This window comes from Alligator sinensis, unplaced genomic scaffold (genome assembly GCF_000455745.1).
Source record: "Alligator sinensis unplaced genomic scaffold, ASM45574v1 scaffold713_1, whole genome shotgun sequence".
Lineage (NCBI taxonomy): Eukaryota > Metazoa > Chordata > Crocodylia > Alligatoridae > Alligator > Alligator sinensis.
In genome coordinates this window covers 564,540-583,826 of record NW_005842814.1, presented here as the reverse complement: position 1 = coordinate 583,826, position 19,287 = coordinate 564,540, and the positions used below count along the sequence as shown (strand labels likewise).

At 40.0% G+C, this 19,287-nt stretch overlaps 1 protein-coding gene across 7 annotated transcripts in view; it reads right to left on the bottom strand.

The window, feature by feature from the left end:
• Positions 1 to 4,505: 4,505 nt before the first annotated feature.
• XPOT (exportin for tRNA) overlaps positions 4,506 to 19,287 on the bottom strand; it is a 61,530-nt gene continuing 46,748 nt past the window's right edge. For 5 of the 7 annotated variants that reach the window (XM_014525503.2, XM_014525504.2, XM_025191412.1 and 2 more), the window contains 11 exons: positions 18,768 to 18,837; positions 17,962 to 18,200; positions 15,587 to 15,872; positions 15,156 to 15,167; positions 12,581 to 12,770; positions 9,970 to 10,086; positions 9,774 to 9,889; positions 9,372 to 9,419; positions 7,528 to 7,599; positions 6,622 to 6,678; positions 4,506 to 5,005 (listed from right to left, as the gene is read on the bottom strand). In XM_014525503.2, coding sequence (XP_014380989.1) covers positions 4,979 to 5,005; positions 6,622 to 6,678; positions 7,528 to 7,599; positions 9,372 to 9,419; positions 9,774 to 9,889; positions 9,970 to 10,086; positions 12,581 to 12,770; positions 15,156 to 15,167; positions 15,587 to 15,872; positions 17,962 to 18,200; positions 18,768 to 18,837 — 1,234 coding nt within the window. In that variant the 3' untranslated portion in view covers positions 4,506 to 4,978. Of the gene's footprint in view, positions 5,006 to 6,621; positions 6,679 to 7,527; positions 7,600 to 9,371; positions 9,420 to 9,773; positions 9,890 to 9,969; positions 10,087 to 12,580; positions 12,771 to 12,816; positions 13,330 to 15,155; positions 15,168 to 15,586; positions 15,873 to 17,961; positions 18,201 to 18,767; positions 18,838 to 19,287 lie in introns of those variants that run through there. The other 2 variants (XM_014525505.2, XM_025191415.1) reach the window with 2 other exon arrangements.

Below are 19,287 nucleotides of genomic sequence, written 5' to 3'. Positions count from 1 at the left end.
TGACACCCATTGAGAGGAGAGCAGATAACCAATCAGTTGGGAGGAAAGCTCAGGTGCTCTCAATAACTGTGATGTCAGTTGTGGACCATTAGGAGAAAGGACCTTGGTGAAGGATCACGGCTTTTACTGTTAGATTTAGTAGGGTTTCTAGTGGAGATCCAATCCAATCAAATCTAAAATATGGTCTCCTCTGTCAGCATGAAGCTAGAATCATTACATTTGTTGGGTTTTTTGGCTTTACCTTGTGAATCCTCTTGCAAATCAAGCCTTGGGAGAGCCCACTCTCCATCTGAGAGAGGATCCATTGCCAGTGCCTAGAATTTGCTTCCTTGGTGAACTACTTTGATAGTTTTCTATTCCTGTGACTGGAAAAATGGTCAGTAACTGGGCAGTCATAGCTCTGCAAGGTAAGATTCAGAACTTCATGATCTAGGTCCCATTCTGATTTATTTATTTTTTACTGTTTGCTAGGCCAAGCCTGCCCATTTTCCTTTTTATGTGTTGCTTATATAGAAGAGAGATTATTCTCTCTTCTCAACCAGTCTTCCTAGCTAAATTGTTTCTATGTGTATAATTGAGTTCCCCTTAGATGTTGATCTCTATCACAGTAGTAATGTTTTTGGCTAGATGAAAATATGATCATCATTTACTTGAATTTGGAACCTCAAAGGATTACTTAGGCAGACAAGGTTCTTTGGGTGAATCTGATATCTTTTATTAGACCAACCCAAAGAATCTTGTCTGCCTATGTCCTTAGACCAACATGGCTACAACCTACACCCCTGTAACAAAGGAATTACTTGACACCTTCAGGAGGTTGATACTCTAACTTTTCTGTAAGAGCCTTGTGTTGTTTTGCATGTTCCCCAGTCTCAAAAGGATGGCAGATGAGCACTAGGCCTGTGTGAAACTTTGGGTGCCGATTCGATTTGGAGGAGATTCGGCCCGATTCAGTGGCCAAATCTTGGAATCCGAATTGAATTGGGAGACCAATAAAAAGGTCCGAATCGATTCAAAAAAGATTTGGAGAGCTTTGGAGATTCGGGCAGTCCCCGCTTGCTGCTGCAGGGAGCTGGCCCCGGGCTCTGTGCCAGTAAGTATGGGGCAGGGGGCTGGAGGAGGTGGAATGGGACCCATGGGGGGGGGGATCCCTAGCAGGCCCAATTGGAATCCGAATTGAATTGGGAGACCAATAAAAAGGTCCGAATCGATTCAAAAAAGATTTGGAGAGCTTTGGAGATTCGGGCAGTCCCCGCTTGCTGCTGCAGGGAGCTGGCCCCGGGCTCTGTGCCAGTAAGTATGGGGCAGGGGGCTGGAGGAGGTGGAATGGGACCCATGGGGGGGGGGATCCCTAGCAGGCCCAATCCCATACCTGCTCCCCCAGCCCCCCTGAGTGCCCAACCGCAGCACAGGGCAGCAGGGATCACCCCCCACCCCCACCTGACAGCAGCCAGTGACAGTGGGACTTTTTTTTATGTTTGAAGACCGGGGGGGAGAGGCAGCCATTGATGAGGCTGGGAGATCGGGCAGGGGATGGGTCCTGTCTGATTTGGAGACTCGTCCAATTCGGTGGTGCCAAATCTCCGACTCAGATTCGGCCAAGTTGATTCGGGACAGTGATCTGAATCACCATCCCCTGACTTAGCTGAATCCGAAGCAGCTAATGAGCACCTACTGGACTGGAAGGAACACAGAGAATCTTTTGTGGACACTGGCTGGAAATGTCTACGATCTGGTCATGTACCTGGTTTGGAACCACTACCAAATCTTGAGAGAGCCTAGGACAGGGATGGGCAAAATGCAGCCTGCGGGCCAGATGCGTCCTGCCAGGCCAGTCTATCCAGGCTGAAGGGCCCCTAAAAAAATTTAGAAAATTAATATTTATCTGCCCCTGACTGCCTGTCATGAGGCCCTCAATGGCTTGCCAAAACTCAGTAAGCGGCCCTCCGCCTGAAATAATTGCCCGCCCCTGGCCTAAGGGCACATCTCAGTCAGCAAGGGAAGCTGGACAGGTACTTCTAGAGCTTGAGGGGCCTGATCCTCTGTGGGAATTCCCAGGGCATGCATGTTTGGGTCCCTTGAACCCCTGGAGCACCTGTCTGGGATGATGGGAGAGCGCAGGCAGCTCCCAGCTGCCCATGCTCTCCCGTTATAAAACAGAATTCCAAAGCTAAATAGTAACACAAATTGATACTACCTTCATCTCCACAATTTGTGGTGCAAGGGCTGTGGACATATTTGCTTAGCTTTGTGCTGCCATAAAAAAAAAAATAAAAAAAATTATTGAAGTACAAAGGCAACATCTGTTTCTATAACAACACGCACTCTTTCACAAACTTGCCTGTGGAATGAGACCCTATTCTTCTGAAGCTGCAAATTCAGTCTTTTAGGTTCAGCTCTCAGTGGAAGCACATTCAATTCACTGATAGCAATTTTGAAACACTGCAAAATGATAAACACTACTTGATCCCTGCAGGTTTGTGACTGAACTCCTTGAAGGAGAATTGTATGTCTCCTGCTCCATGATTTTACTCGAACTCTGCTATGTATTTAATGTTATGGCAGTCTCAGATGACGACCCACCATAAGTTGCTCGATTTAAGAACACTTTCACTGCAGATTTAACAAAACGCAAAGAGGGTACCTATATGTAATTTCTAGAACTAGCTACAGGACTCAACCCAAGGTTTAAGAAACTGAAGTGCCTTCCAAAATTTGAGAGGGATGAAGTGTGGAGCATGCTGTCAGAAGTCTTAGGGGCAGCACTTCGACGTGGAAACTACAGAATCCAAACCACCACAAAAGGAAATCAGCCTTCTGTTGGTGGCATCTGACTCAGATGCTGAAAATGAAGGTATCAGTCCACACTGTTTTGAATCATTATAAAGTAAAACCCTGTCATCATCACTATGGAGGCATGTCCTCTGGAATGGTGGCTGAAGCATGAAGAGGCTTACAAAAGTTTAGCACATCTGGCATGTAAATACCTTGTAATGGTGGCTACAAAAGTGCCATGTGAACAGCTGTTCTCACTTTCAGGTGACATTGTAAATAAGAAGCATACAATATCTCCCAAAAATGTAAACAAACTTGTTTGCCTACGCGATTGGCTGAAATGCAGTGAGGTGCATTGAAAAATACTATTTCTTCTGTTTACCATTTTTACAGTGCAATTATTTGTAAACAAAAACAATAAAGTGAGTACTGTACAGTTTGTATTCTGTGTTGTAATTGAAATCAATTTATTTGAAAATACAGAAAAAACCATCAAAAATATTTATTATAAGTGGTATTCTATTACTGTTTAACCGTGTGATCAAAATTGCAATTAATTGTATCTAATTTTTTAAATCTCACAATTGATTGCAATTAATTTTCCAATCATTTGTCAGCTCTATTAATTTTGTAAGTGTTCTCTATCCCAATTTTTTGCAATATTCAGCAGAATCAGATATGGTCATGGTCACTGAGTACAGGGTTTGTTTTGACTGGGTGTCTGTAGTATGGAGGCACAGGTAGCTGATGAGTACCTTACTCCTCCACTGAGGATCTGTCATAAGGGCTATTATTAGGGATACTTTCATAAGGGTAGAGAGAGAAAAGTCATCATCCAAAGCCTTAAGGTCATACAGGCAGGTCAGCTAGTAAACCAGGGATGCTTCAAGTTTAGCCAAGGAAACCATAAAATCCTGTCCGAGGGCAGCTCCAATCTTTCTATCAGTTGCATATTTTTGAAAGAAAGTTTCTTTGGTTGGAATTGTTATATGCTAGAGATGCCACAATTGTGACTTTTGGTATTTCTATTATGGTATATATTGATTCTTGATCTTACAGTGCCTTCATTGCTTACCCTTGATGAGAGTTTCCTATTCCTCCCCAACCACATTGACAAAGGATATTTGCAGCATAAGTTGTGATAGAAAGGAGTAGAGTTGTGTAGGAACCAGGGAGTTTGTGACTCACTTCAGTATTTGTGGATGAATGGCTAAAGATTGCTGAATAGTCACTAGGCAGAAAAAAGCTTGATGGAGGCACTGACAAACAAAACAAAACAACTGCCCCCCACCCCCTCCAACAGAAATAAACATTGCAATTATTAACTTGACTCTAGTTGGGGCAGAAGTACATATGAATACAACTGTATAAAAACTGGCTGGCACAAATCAAAACAGGAATAGCCACTGAAAGACATTTTAATGAACACATTTTTTGCTTAGTTGACCCACATGCAAGACTGAGGCCCATTTGGATCTTACCACTTAGACAAGCTATCTATAAAACACCAGGTCTTGAACAAGAGGAATATACAGAAGCAATAAAAAATACCTAGAGACTCAACACAATGATTCAAAGACTTGCAGCTTTCACTACATACATTTTATTTTTTTTTTATAAAAGGTAGAATCAGATGTACTTTTAAGCTAAATCATTTATTAAACCAATGTTTTTATATATATATATATATATAATTTATCATTAAGATAACTTCAATGAAATGACTATCTACAAAAATGAGTTTGATTGCTTTATTTTTCATGTCATCATACATGAACTGAAATATGTATCTTATGAAAACATGTAATTCTTTATTTTAAAAAATGTACACAGTTTAATAACCACTGCTATGGTCTTAGAAGGGATTTTTACATTTAATTTCAAAAATAAAAACCAGATATTTCATTGGTGTATTTGTTACAGCATAAACTTAAATCATCCTATACAAAGTAAAACATGTTGGTGCAGGCATGAAGGCAACTTTTCATGTTGTCACATACCTTGCATGTTTGCAAAATGCAGAAGTGGGGGCATATTCTTTTGCATTTTTTACACAAAGGCTAAAATAATGTTCCGTTGTAAGCACAAAGTAACATCATTAAAAACAAAACCAGTTTAAATGGCACAAAAGTTAGCATTTTTATAAATTAATAACTGGACTTTCTGATTATGAAAACAGGTACATGAGATTCCAGTATTTTCCTTAGGGCTTTGCTCTCTGAAAGAATACCTGTTAAAAAAATTGCAGATCTTATTAAAGATTGAGGAAACAGATTATACATATGTACAGTATAGTTAGTCAGTATGTATTCAACACATTAACTTTAGGGAAGATTATTTCAAATCCCTATAGCTGTGCCCTTATTCCAAGTTATGAACGATAAAAAAAAAAAAGCAACTCTATCACTACAACCACTCTATAAACCCTCCATCAATTTAATAGATATTGTATGGTTGTCTGTGTCTCCCTCCCTTCCCTTCTGCTTTCCCATTTTTTTCATAGATTCTCTAACAGCTTTTTGTGCTAAAATGTGTGACTTTTTTTGTCAGTACCACCAATTTTCCAGACCAGGGATTGAGCACCCCCTCTTTCTAGTTTGTATTTGAAGTATTGTATTAAGTATGCATTTTCAGTTTTCAAAGCATGTAAAGTTTAATATCTCTCATCACACTTCAGTAAAAATTAAAACTTTTTCTTGTTAATCTAGCATGGGAGTGCTCAACCCCTGGTCTGTGGAAAATCATTTGTGGTACTGACAAAAAAAATGTATGCCTCATGTCTTAGCAAAAAAGCTTTTAGAGGATCGTTGAAAAAGAGAGAAAGCAAAAGGGGAGGGAGGAAGGGAGTGGGGGAGAAGGCAGAAAGGAAAGGAAAAGGGGCAGGAGGAAGAGGAAGAACCACCCTACAATATCTATTGAGTTGCTGGAGAGGTTACAGTGCTTGTAGTAACAGTATTTTTATTTTTTTTCATAACTTAGAATCGGGGAGCACAGCTATATAAAAACCTGTAGATGGGCACATCAATTAAATTAAACAAAGCAGTGATTTTTCAGTATTCAGGCTGTTCTTCCTCAAAAAGAGACTGATTTCAGTCTTTACTTAGCATCAAATAATGCAGCTGGAAGAGATCCTCAAAAAGGTCATCTAGACCAGGTCTCTCAAACTTCCAGCCCAGCTACTGCATTGGTACAGCTCCAGAACCCAGGAGGAAGGGGGTATGAAAAACAAAGACTGAACAGAATAGTCATTTGCAAGAGACACTCCTATTAATACAACTCAGTATATTAGGTGAGAGAGAGAGAGAGAGAGAGAGAACAAACACTACTGACTCATTTAGGTTGCAGTCTTCCATAAATCTAGAAGTCCTTTCCTGCAAGCCTGGCTAGTCATTCCCCAAATTTGTATTTGGGCATATGACTATTCTGTCACAAATGCACCTTGCACTTGTCCTCACTCAATTTCATTTGAGCAATTCTGGACCATTTTTCCAGTTTAAGGTTCTTCTGAATTCCTAGTTCTATCTTCTAAAAAATGTAATGTAACTATCCAGCTTGGTGTCCTCTGCAAACTATGAAGATATTAAAACAGTATCAGACTTAGGGTAGACCCCTGGGTAACCTTACTCAATACCTCCTTCCAATTAGGCAAAGCTATTTATGATTTTTTTAGCACAATGATTCAGTAGTTATTTATCCATTTTACAGTATTTGCATCTTTATGTTTGCAGTTCATAAGAAATGTAGAATCAATCTATTCTTAAGTTGCAGGACCAGAGATATGTTTTAAGCCTATCTTGAAATCACTACCATGAGTTAAGTTAATGTATGTTATTTTCAAAACCTTACCTTTAAGTAATTTTTAAAAACTTTAGCATCAGGTTGCTGAAGCACTTGACAAAACTCCTGGAAATGAACAAAGATTAAAATATTTAAATACTGTAGATACATGAGCAAGAATAAATGCTTGAGATGCATTAAGAATACCTAGGAAGGAGTAATAAAATGTACATTTCAGGCATAACTGATGATCATTCTGGTTTTTGGGGGTTTTTTTTTTAGTTTTTGAGTCTCAGACTCACTGGGACCCTGCCTCTGTTTCAGTTGCCAATAATGTCAATTTTCCTTTTATCAATGCCAATACAATATAGACAGATGTATCCGTGCACCTCTACTTAACATTTATGTATTGTTTCAGTAGCCTATTCAGAGAAAAGCTAGTTACTCAAAGTTTCTCGTTTCTTCAGAGTTGGCTGGGCCAACTATGTACACTAAACTGAAGATCTGTGGGAGGAGTTCTGTGGTGAGGTGCTTTAATTATTCAGCACAGCATCAGTTAAGTTGCTGCAGCCTCATATCCTGCCCCTCCCTTCCCAAACTGTGATTAGTAACTCATTTTTTGTTTTGATAGATCAATGGTGCCCCACCTTCCAGCCCTGTATGCCTGGATCTTGTCTCTCAGCAGTGCAATCTGGCATGCAGGGCCATATCACCACTTCTAGAGGGCCTGAAATTTTGGCAGCAGGGGAGTGGCAATTAATGCCGCCACCTCTCCCTGACTGCCAAAGCCAGATGACACTGTTCCACAGGCCAGGGGTTGAGCAACCCTGTGCTAGATAAAAAAAAGTTTTAATACTGCAACTGTATATTTTACTGAAGTGTGATAGGAGATATTAAACTTACTAACATGTTTTGAAAACTGAAAATGCATACTTAATGCATTATTTCAAATACAGATGAGAAAAAGGTTCCTACCTGGATTATTTCAGGAGCTACCTGCAGGGAAGGCAGATACTCTTGCTGAAGATACTGAATACATTCAGGACCCTAGGGATAACAAGTACACTCATAAATCAAACCAAAGTTTTGTTCAAAAACCAAATGTGGTCTTGTAAAATTAAGGGGGAAAAGGTTGCTGGAAGTATGCTTTATGATACAGAAGAAATAACAAATGATTTGTTTTGGCCTTTAAACAGAGAAGGTATGCATACCTACAGTGCTCCATGTAGTAAAAAGTTTCATAGCAATAATATAAAAGTGTAGCATGAAAGATTTCCCCAGGTTTCAGCATCCCTTATGAGCCTAAAGTACTCCATTACATTTATTTGTTGCATTGAAGAAAATTATTCTTTAAAAAAGAAAGCTTGGCTAAATTAAAGCTGCAGAACTGCTCAAGCCAATTAACTAAATGGAAATTGGGTCCTTCATTTATTACCAACATTACAAAATATGACAAAACTCATTCTTCAAGCATTCAGAGGGAGTGTGCACCAACCATTTTATCAGTCTAGCTGTTAGCTGGGTTATTTTTTTTTTAAGTTGTTGCTACCTAGTAGAAACATTGGTTTGATGAATGGTTGATGAACTGGGCATCCAAATATACCTCCATCTCCAGGGGTACTGCTAATCTTTTCTGTTATCTACTAAAATTATGTAGTTTTTACTGGAAGAAACAGCATTTAGGTCACTGAATTCTTGGCCACAAGGAAGAAGGAAATGTTCAAGATATTTGTTTTTCCAATGTTTGCCAAGTAGCAAAGGTACTTTGTAGGTGCAGAAACAAGATCCATTTGGCCAACTAGCAGAGGCAGAAAGAGCCAAGTAGTTTCATAAAGACTCATTAGTTCTGTTATTACAACTTGGCATTCAATTTTGCTTGAAGCAAAAGGAATGCAATCCAGATAATTCTGTAAGCTATGAGAGTTCTCCAGTGCTAAGAGTTTTTGAAAAGATGGCTAAAACCCCCTTGGTTTTTGGTCACAGTGGACACTTATATACATGAGGGAGCTCTGCTCCGACACTTGCAAGTCAGCACACATTGGAGCAGGCTCGACTGTGTCAGTTGCGAGTCTGCTGGAGTGTACTAATTAGCGAACTCCAGCAGCCTCCGTGTCATGTATATTCAGAGTCCCCACATTTTAAAATGGTGGCAGGGGTACCATTGAACGAGTTTAGTTAAAGTGCCCCTGCCACCATTTTGAAGTGCGGGACGCTGAATACGTGATGCTGCAGGTGCTTTAATCAGAGTAGCTCTCAGAGCCTCTCTAATTTAAGCGCCCTTCCCGGGACATATGTATAGACGCCCCAAGGCATGCAAATGTGTGTGCACATGTGCACACATTCACAGAATGTTGACCTGTTAATAGAGACTATTCAGTTTTTATACTATTTTTTTAAATAATGAAATCACTTTAAGTGAAGAGATCTTTCACATATAGATTACCACACAATATAACTTTAAAAATGCTGAAAGCAAAGAATCTAAGTTAGTATTTGTGAAACAGAAGAATAAATTTAACAAGACCGTGATTATGCTGAATTTAGGAAAACATCTGAATTAGTATAGTATTAATATATAGAACAGGATGGCTAATGTATTTTGCAATCCATTGCAACAGGTTACTTTTGTGAATTTCTGTGGACCCGAAGATCTTGTGAAGTCCCTTCCAATCCTAATGTCTATGAAATCTATTACATTTCCCTAGTTTTAGATTTTTCCTTTAGTCTAAAAAACACTTTCCCATCCTTTGGGATTATTTTAATTTTGAGGATTCTCCCTTAGGATACATTTAGTTTACACTAAATTTTAAAAGTCTTACCCTTTTGAGATGAATTGTTTTTAATGTTACTGCACATTCTGATAAAGCCTGCAAAAAATTACTAGGATTAACACAAATTTAAGATTAAGGTACAAGCATTTAAGTACAGACAAGTGTTTGAATATTAAATTATTGTACTATAAGTTTATACCAGGGGACTCGGTCCTGCAGTTCTCTCAAATCAGCCTGAAATAAGTGCAGGTGGCTTGCAGAATTCAGCACCAAGTCTCAACCTCCCCTCCCCCAAACCCCTCATCTAGTTTTTTTGTGACATAATATACCGTTTGATATAAAGTCTCGACCAAATCAATGCTTTGATGTTGTATGCATTTTTCATCTGTAAGAAGTTGCTAAATATGAGGGAAATGAAGGTTCTATAATTAACCAATAAAAGGTATATACCAATACTGTCTGTGCATCTGCCAAGTCAAATGTTTGTTTTAAAGGTGCCAAGAAACATGCAGGAACAATGTGTTTGTAGACAAAGTCTGCAAAACCCACTGGTCCATCTTTGCCTCCTGGAAAAAAAAAAAAGCAGTAGTCAGTATTTTACTTTCTAAAAACTTGCAAAATCAGAAAGCCATCAATGCAACCTTACCCCAAAGCTCTACCAACTTTGAAAGAATAATAAAGCAAGTTTTCTGTGCAATAGGATCTGGATATTCCACTGCTCCTTGAATGATAGTGATCAATATTCGCTCCACGTTCTCGGCACCTATAATAAATTACAGTAAATTACATTCTTAAAGAATAAACTCAGCTGTGAGTGAATAGCTAATTATTTTGTAATTCAAGAAATGTGATTTCTGAATTAGGGAATCAGACTCTAAGAGTTATATTCTCAATACACAAAACATTACAGTAGAAGAGTATCTCAAATATTCTGTGAACTTAAAAATGGGCATCTATGGCATTTTTTTTTTAAATTGTAATTAAAATACATGTCTCCTGCCAGCTTCACAATTTTGCCAGACCACCAATAACATTGTTCTGGATGAAAGAAATCAGATTTTGAACTGCAGAGATAGCCATAGATTAAAATTCCTTTTGGGTTATGGCACAACTGAAGTTAATATAGTCACTGGCAAAGAGATATATGAAAGATAGGAATTTGATTCGTCTTGACAAATATGGCTGTGACCAATTCTGTGGGTGTCTGACAGAAAGCCTATAAAATCTTCTGTATTTTTCCCCTCACAAGTAATCTGCTAAAGTCTATATTTTTGTAGAGCTTTATAAATCAGCAAAAACACTGGAAGTGGGATATGTCCACAGAAAGGATTCATCTATCAAATTTACAACTAAAAAAACCCTCCCAGAATCAAAAATAAATGTTCTTTAGCTAGACATTAGAGGAGAGGTGGGTGCGGTGGTGGGGAGGGAGAAGAAAATGTTTCAATACTTTAAACTGATACGTGCTTCTCATTTCTGCATGAGGCCAGGACAATTAATCTAGGGAGTGAGGACAGAAGGACGAATCGTGAAAGCTGTCATTACACTAGTATTTTGTCTTTCTAAAGGGTATTTGCATACGTTTACCAGAGCTAACATTCAATAGCTACCAATCTACCCTCTGCAATTAACAAAGAAAAACTGCCATGCTCTATCATGTCAAGCACCCTGCTGCAGAATGCAGTTGGTAGCAAATATTCAGAGGAAGGTGCAATAAGTCTCAGGGAGCAGCTTGCTCACAGGCAGAGCATCTCCCTCTACTCCACCGAGTCACTGTTTTATACCCTGGAGCATGAGCATCTTAGAAACCATAGAAGTTTTATCTTTGGAAGCATCTAATCATTTTTGCAATCCTAAAACACTTGGCCTCAATGATAGTTCAAGACAAGTTCCTGAAGTTATTAAATTTGATACCTAAAACTGTATTTCCTTATGTTTGACTGTCCTTAAATAAAAGAAGGAAAAAAAATATCAGGAACTCAAGGTTTTAGCTTCTCTATTTTATTTGTTCTGTTATCCCTCTATACAGGCTTAGTTTTCCATCCAAACTGAACTTGTCTAGTCTAATCTTTCTATGCTTCATATGAAATTGTGCCTCATCATCACTTTTGTTACCCATGTGTTTTCTTTGAGACAGACTGACTACAGGTGAGCACAGTAATCCAGGAACCAAAATAAGGGCATTAAAGTATTTGTTAGCCTATTATTTACATATTCTAATGTTTTAGACCCTCTAACTTCTGAAGCACACTGAGTGCAAGTCTCTGTTGATGTCCCACAACAGCACCCAGCTGCAAAAGCTGCTCTCCCCTTCACTGCAAACTTATACAGCTAATTTAAAAACTCTGCAATGTTTGAGAGGTCCATTTTCCACCCCCACCCCCAACAGGAATGGAGATGCAGTTACATTTCAGTCTGTTTCCCATATATACTCAGCTTTATATGGTAACTTTAAAATACCTCAGTTGTTTGCTAAATATTATGCCATGTGCAAGTTTCCCACCTCACTTTGTTAGATACTCAACAATCAGTTGCTTCATACATTTTTGGCATAGATTTTTATAGCCTCGCTTACATAAAATTTCATATTTTTGTTACTTTTCTCAAATGTCTCAATATTTCCTTCCATTACAGCTTAAAGCCTGACTCTGCATTGAGTCAACAAGACATCTGACATTTTCAGTAATAAGAAGCCCAAAATTTGTACTAGCTGTTAAGGGTGGTGTAAAGAGGCTGGCTAGGTATCTAGGGAGTTATATGGAGGCTTTGTCCTCAGAAGAAAGGGGAGACAGGGGGAACAGCAAGCGTAACCACGGAAGAAAGAGCAGCCATAACTGCTGTCCACTTAAGTGCACAGATAGTGAACTATAGCTTCTGCTGGCAGACACTAAAACGTGCATGTATACCAGCACAACATTATCCACTTATAATAAAGTATTCCATATAATGATTTCTCTGAAGTATGGCAGATGACTTGACCGTATTATAAGCATTTCCAGTGAAATAAACATTTATAATGGGGCTGTACTATTTATCTGACATTACAACAACATATTGACAAAATAACTAAAAATGAAAGTATTCACATATTTTCATTAGAAACACTACAGACTTCTTTAGTCAAAATTAAGTGCAGCTCATTTACAATTAATTAATATTGATATAATTTAGGAGAATTGGACTAGTGATGACTTTGGAAAATAAAACTTTACTATATAAATGTTATTTATAGTCCATTTCCAAAAGTGATTGCTCACCCTGATTAGCTATGACTTCACTCATACCACTACCAGTGACCGTCTGTAAGAAGGCAAAATAACTCCTCCGTAACATTTGCTTTTCTAAAGCAGCAGACTGGTCATTTTCTTCTGCTGGGCGGAGCAACACTTCAAAAATAGCATGAAGTAGCGGCATAAACATTTGCTGCAGAAATGGAGAAACCTGGGTCTGTAGAAGTAGGAAACACATTATAAACTAATTCATTAATTACAAAGACTGAACACCTGAAAATTAAAAATCACAGTTACAAAAGGAAAAAAAAATCACCACAATTTTCAACTTTTGGTGTAACTTTCAGCATGTGGATATACCATACATAACGATACACACACACAAAATTATATACCTATGGATCCATTTATCCTAGAGCTACTATAATATCTTCTCCGTATTTACACTAGTGAAAGTATTCAATCTCTGCTTCAGATCTAGAAAGCAGGCATTTTACCCACAGAAAAAGGGGAAACAATCCTAGACTTGCAATAACCCAAGCAACATTTATTTTAAAATTCTGTAAGACCTCAAACTGATGGAGTTCAAAACGTGGCATCTTGAGAAAATCTGTTTTCTGTTACCTTCAGAGATGTGTTAAAGTTGACAGTGCCCTTTCAACCCTTCAAACTTTCACGTTCCCTCTTCCTTGAACAAAGTCTAATAGATAAACTTGAAATCGGAAGGTTACCTGGATTTCTTCAAATTTGGCAGTTTTATAAACTGATGTGACCATCTGTTAGAAGAACAGATTTTCATGAACTGCTAAACTGACCTTGTGGCAATGCAAGTGTCACATTTGTATTTTCTTATAGTGAGCAGTCCATAAGATACAGGGTGTAAGGCAATCCCTATTTACTCTCAGGTGTCTCTGCCATGGCAATTTACTTCCCTCCACCTTATAGTGAATTACCTTCAGTGTCAGTGTCAACTGTGAAGCAGCTAAGGAGAAACATTATAGTATGAAGAAAGTTCTTCCTTCCCCAACCTCTCAAAATGTTCACATTCCTTCTCCACCAGTGCAGAGAGTAGAACCCCAATAGCTGAATCCCCAATAGTGCACCAGTGCCCAAATGTCTCAGGTGATGGTGGTTGTGCCATATCACCACGTTAGCTCACCAACCATACTAAATTCTCTTTAGCATATTTAGGTTTCAAACTGTTGTTTGTTGCACAAACGGCTAGTTTTGTGCCCCTGGAGGCTTGTCCAATCCACCTCTAGGAGAGAGTCTCACACACAGGCTGGGTCTAATTTTAGATTTATTGTTTGCAAACAAGTTCGACAAGGGAGCTTAATTTATTTAAATCTGTGTCGACCCCAAACAGAGTCTGGGGTTTTTTTTTATAGCTAATATAAACAAAAGATTTTAACGTGTCGCGTAATTATTGGTAGCCCAAGTATTATGTCTTATAACATATGTCTAGCAGGTACATGTTCTATGATGGTTTATATATATGTTTTATTTACATCTTAAATCTCCTCCCTGGGGCCGTCCTTAAGTCTATTTCGGTCATTTTTTGGTCAAGGTCTGAGTTCTTTACATCAGCACCTTTCCCTGTGCCTCTTTTCTTATCTCTCGTAAGGAGTTATTTGTTGCATCTGTTCCTGGCTATGTCTGCAGAAGTCTAGTGTTACTCATAAATCTATCATTGGCCTATATACCTTAGCAGAAGCAAGTGTGATAATATGCAGAAGCAATTATGTAGTGAAACTAAACAGTTCTCAGCTGTGAAGCTTTTGTGTAGGGAGATGAGACTTTTTACCACACAGCTGCTACACAAACGTTATTGCAAAATCATAATGACTAGATTATAACATATTTTTACCACATGTTCAGCATATTTCAGAAGAAACCTTCAACGGAAAGATAGGTTTGAAGATTTCCATGCACCACAGCTTCTGAAACATTTCTGTGAGGGATCAATTTCTGTAGGTAAATTCAGAGTTAAGTCCTATCCTAGTCATAATTATATATTATTGTAGCAACTGAACATGGGAAAGCTGTAGGTTGATAAGACAACCTAAAAAAGCACATGAATTAACAGACTAAAAAAGCCAATGCGTGACCAACCAGCTCTTGAAAAAGCCATGGTTTAAGAATTTCTACTCTACAAAAGTATAAGGATGTGACGCATCCTGAACATACATGTACACAACTTCCCAAACAGTGTTGCTCCAAAGACACGTTATCTAGGTTTAAGAACCCTGCACTTGTGTACATCTCTTGTAAAGCAGAGCAACCAGCACATACTTCTGGTAAAATAATACTATACCCTGCTCTTGTAAACCAGTGTTTCTCCCTATATATTACACACCTAGTGGTGTAACTAGGGCAGAGTAGCCAGGGCATCCGCGCCAGGCATAGACTGGCAGGGAGGATAGGAATGGACACACAACAGCTGCTGCTGATGTGCAATTGCAACAGTGGCAGCAGCAACTGGAAGTCACCGCTGCCCCTGAGCACAGCACCTGCTGTGGACACCCAGCTTCACTGTTACACCTCTGCACACACCACCATGTTTAAAAAAGCATGCATACCTGTATATTATGCCTGTACATACCTGTAAATTTCGCTATAAAAGAAAGAAGATTCACTTCAAGACAATTTAATAAAACTTAACTGACATTAAAAAAAATAATTAGCAGATATACTTCTTGCCTATTCACCTTGACTTCACAATTGAAAACAGACTATCCTTATATCAATATATGAAGTTTGCTTTTAAGTAGTAAAATACCAAAATATACAGGCTGTAAATACAATGATATCTTCAGATGCTTTTTGGGATTATTACAGTCAAAATACTCATAATATAAATACTTGTGTATTGAGCAATTCTCTTCCTAAGACTAATTTTTCCTACGGAAAAATCCTTCAAAGCTGAAAACAGAACTTAAAGTAGTTTTCTTCACATATTACTAACCCTTTTGCTAGAGCTAAAAACAAGAAGTTTAGTAATGCCCTAATCCATAAACAGTTAAAGAAACATACCTTGAACTTAGCTGTTATTTGATTTATGAGAGGAATGAATTCTTGAAGATCTTTTGCTTCACAATCCTTAAGCATATGTTCTGAGGCAGAAGGGATGAATGGAAGAACTTCTTCTTCTAAGCAAATAATCATGCGATGAAGGAAAGTGCGGACGCCACTTCTGAGAACTTCTTTCTGTAAGGGACAGCTGAGAGCTGGCAAAAATGTCTGTAAGCAGTCCAGATATACTTCAGAGCAGCCACACTGTTTTACTGTCTGCTTGTTGCTGAATGCTTTGCTGGTTCGGCTGTGCAACAAAAGTAAGAAGTCACTTGAGTTACCCACTAGTTCATGTCCCAAAGACAAAAAGGAAATTAAGACATCTAGAATAAACCATGCTTTAAAAGCTTAACACAGCTTGCATGTACTCTCCAAAAATATTGGACGTCCTGATAAAGACAAACCTAGAAAATATTTAGCATTCCCATCACTAAACATCAAATATAATTTACTTCATGCTAAGTCTCAGTGCTCTGTTCCTTTAAGTCTGAGTGAATTTACTGTTCACAAATAAAGGAGAGGCTGAGGGAACTGGGCTAATTTATTTTGGAGAAGAGAAGACTGAAAGTGGATTTAATAGCAGCCTTCAACTACCTGAAGGGAGATTTGAAAAAGGATGGAGCTAAACCATTCTCAGAGGTGGCAGATGACAGAACAAGGAGTAACAGTCTCAAGTTGCAGCAAGAGAAGTTTAGGTTAGATATTACAAAGAATTCTCTCACTAGGAGGGTAGTAAAACACTGGAACAGGTTACCCAGACAGATGGTGGAATCTCCATCCTTGGAGGTTTTCAAGACCTGGCTAGACAAAGCTTTGGCTAGAATGATCTAGTTGGGAATGCTCCTGCTTTGAGCAGGACATTGGACTAGATCCAGGGCAGGCAATTATTTTGGGTGGAGGGCCGCTTACCAAGTTGTGGCAAGCTGTTGAGGGCTGCATGGGTAGCCCTGCCCCTTGACAGGTGCCCTGCCCCATGGTCATCACCTCGGGACCAATGTCCCAGGGCCAGCACTGGTGGGGCCCAGAGCGAGGCTCAGGCTGGTAGGGGTCTGTGGAGCCAGGCTGGGCTGCACCAGCAGGGAGAGGGGGGACCTGGCCCGTCCCCATAGAGCCCCTGCCAGCTGGGACCCTGTGCCCCTGCTGCCCTGCTCTGGGCCCTGTTGGCACTGGGACACAGGTGCGGGCCCTGCTCCCATACCCACTCACTTCCAGTGCCCCCCAGCCCCGTGGTACAGGTGGTGGGGCAGAGCACAGCCCTGACCCCCTGCTCGCTGGCAGGGAAGGAGCTGGCGCGGAGCACGGGAGAAAAGCGGTCCCTCGCCTGCCCCGTGGCCGGTGCTTCCTGCTGCAGCTGTTTGCAGCCCACATGGGGAGCTCGTACGCTGGGCAGCAGCAGCAAACACTGCCTGGCGCAGCCAGCAGGGGGGTGCTGCAGCTGCCGCGGCGCAGCCCTGACAGGCGAGCCCGGAGTCAGCACGGGACACAGGCTGGCAGCGGGGTCGGGTTACAAGCTGGTGCTGAGCGCAGGAAAAGCAGCCCCTTGCCCACCCTGTGCCCAGTGCTGCAGCTGCTCGCTGCCCACGTGGGGCTGCCTGTGCCTGCTCAGGACAGTCCCATGCGGGCTGCAAGCAACTGCAGGAGGGAGTGTGGGCCACGGGGAGGGGCGGGGCCGCTTTTCCCTGGGCTCAGCCCCAGCTAGTCCCCTGCCCTTCCCTCCCGCCCCCCTTACCTGAGTTTCTGGCGCTGGGGCAGCCACATGGTCTCATACCAGAAGGCCCTGCTGGGGCTTCTGGCTGGGGGTCTGGGTGGGCCCTACTGTTGTGGGAGTCCACTGGGGCTTCCCCTGGGTCCTACTGCCCCTGATTCCTGCCATCTTTGACAGGAACCAAGGACAGATAAATTTTATTTTTCTAAATTTTTTTTAGGGGCCCCGCAGGCCGGATCCAGCCCACGGGCCGTATTTTGTCCTCCCCTGGACTAGATGACCTCCAGAGGTCCCTTCTGAGCCAAATTTTCTATGATTCCAGCAAATGATGTCTGATTAACAATACTAGAGAGTTTTTATTTGAAATAATAGTTTTCATGAGACATTTAGTAAAGTTAATCAAATCTCAGATTTCTGAATACACTATATGCTTGTATCATCAGCCACCTTTCCTAAAAAGGTTCTATCTCTAGAGCACTTTCTAGACTGCATAGAAAGACTGTCAGCAGAAAGTTTCCTAGGGACAATAAAATTGTTGAAGAGAAAAGGAATAGGAATCAATTATCTTAAAACTTTTCTTTAGTCAACATGTTAAAATAAGTATTATTATTTTTAATTATGCTGTACTCACCTAGCAAAGCCAACTGCATGATTGAGGCAGTCAGCCAGTGCCATCTGTCTGTCTTCATCTTGTGCCATCATCAGCTTTTCTAACAGCACTTTAAATTTTTCCATTAGTGGAGTCAACAGATTCCTCATGAGGGCCTGTTTTCTTTCTGCAGAATATTCACTGTTAACTATCAGGACCCCAGCTGTTTCATAAATAAACAGTTGATCATCGCTGCTTAATAAAGCCTGGTAACCATTTTCCTAAAACAGAAGACATTAGTGATTTATGTTGAATATATTTTTAATTGCTGAAGTTCTTTCATTTTAACCCTATACAAAAGCCAAGGATATATAAAAGGACAAGTAGTAAAGAGAAATTGCTACAGAACAACTTACTTTTCGACAAAAAGTCAAATTCATTACTAGACACAAATTATGCTCCACTTCCTTTCTTTTCCTACTTAAGGTATAAGTATCTGAAGAAGAGTATCACTTCCAATTGTACGTGAAAACAAAAACAAAACAAAAATCAGTAGGAGTATCAATTCTTTTCATACCCTTCAGTTTCAAAAACCACTAGTATTTAGACAGTATCTTATCTACATAAACATTTTTAAGTCCATACTTCTGGGACCAGATTTAGCAAGATACTTCAGCCTATGATCACAAACATTCTCACTGAACTCTGATAAAGTCAATGGGATTAACTCATATGTTCAAATTTGAAAACACGCTCAGTCAGTTCTTGCTAAATTCTACTTTTGTTCGTGCCCCATATGAATTTAAATGCACCTAATACATGCATTAAAAACACTTGTAAGTACTTACAGGTGGAGAAAGTTCTAGCAGATCTTGTATCCTGTTCAAAACATCTTCAATAAAGGGATTCATTTGTTTACTGAAGTAAAAAATAATGTAAATTAGTAATATATTTATAGAAGTCTGATTTTTTTAAAAATGCTTAGTATCTTCTGTTGAATCTGTGCTAAGTAAATAAGTCACCCCTTAGAAAGTCATAACAGTGTTGTAAAAGATGATCCTGCCCTGAACTGGAGAGAAAGAGAAAGACTGGTCCAAGACAGGTCAGTACATGGCATTATGGCAGGGGCGGGCAATTATTTTGGGCGGAGGGCCACTTACTGAGTTTTGGCAAGCCATCAAGGGCTGCATGACAGGCAGCCAGGGGTAGATAAATATTAATTTTCTTAATTTTGGGGGGGGCCATGCAGGCCGGATAGAATGGCCTGGCAGGCCACATCTGGCCCCCAGGCTGCATTCATAGATGTTAGGGTCGGAAGGGACCTCAATAGATCATCGAGTCCGACCCCCTGCATAAGCAGGAAAGAGT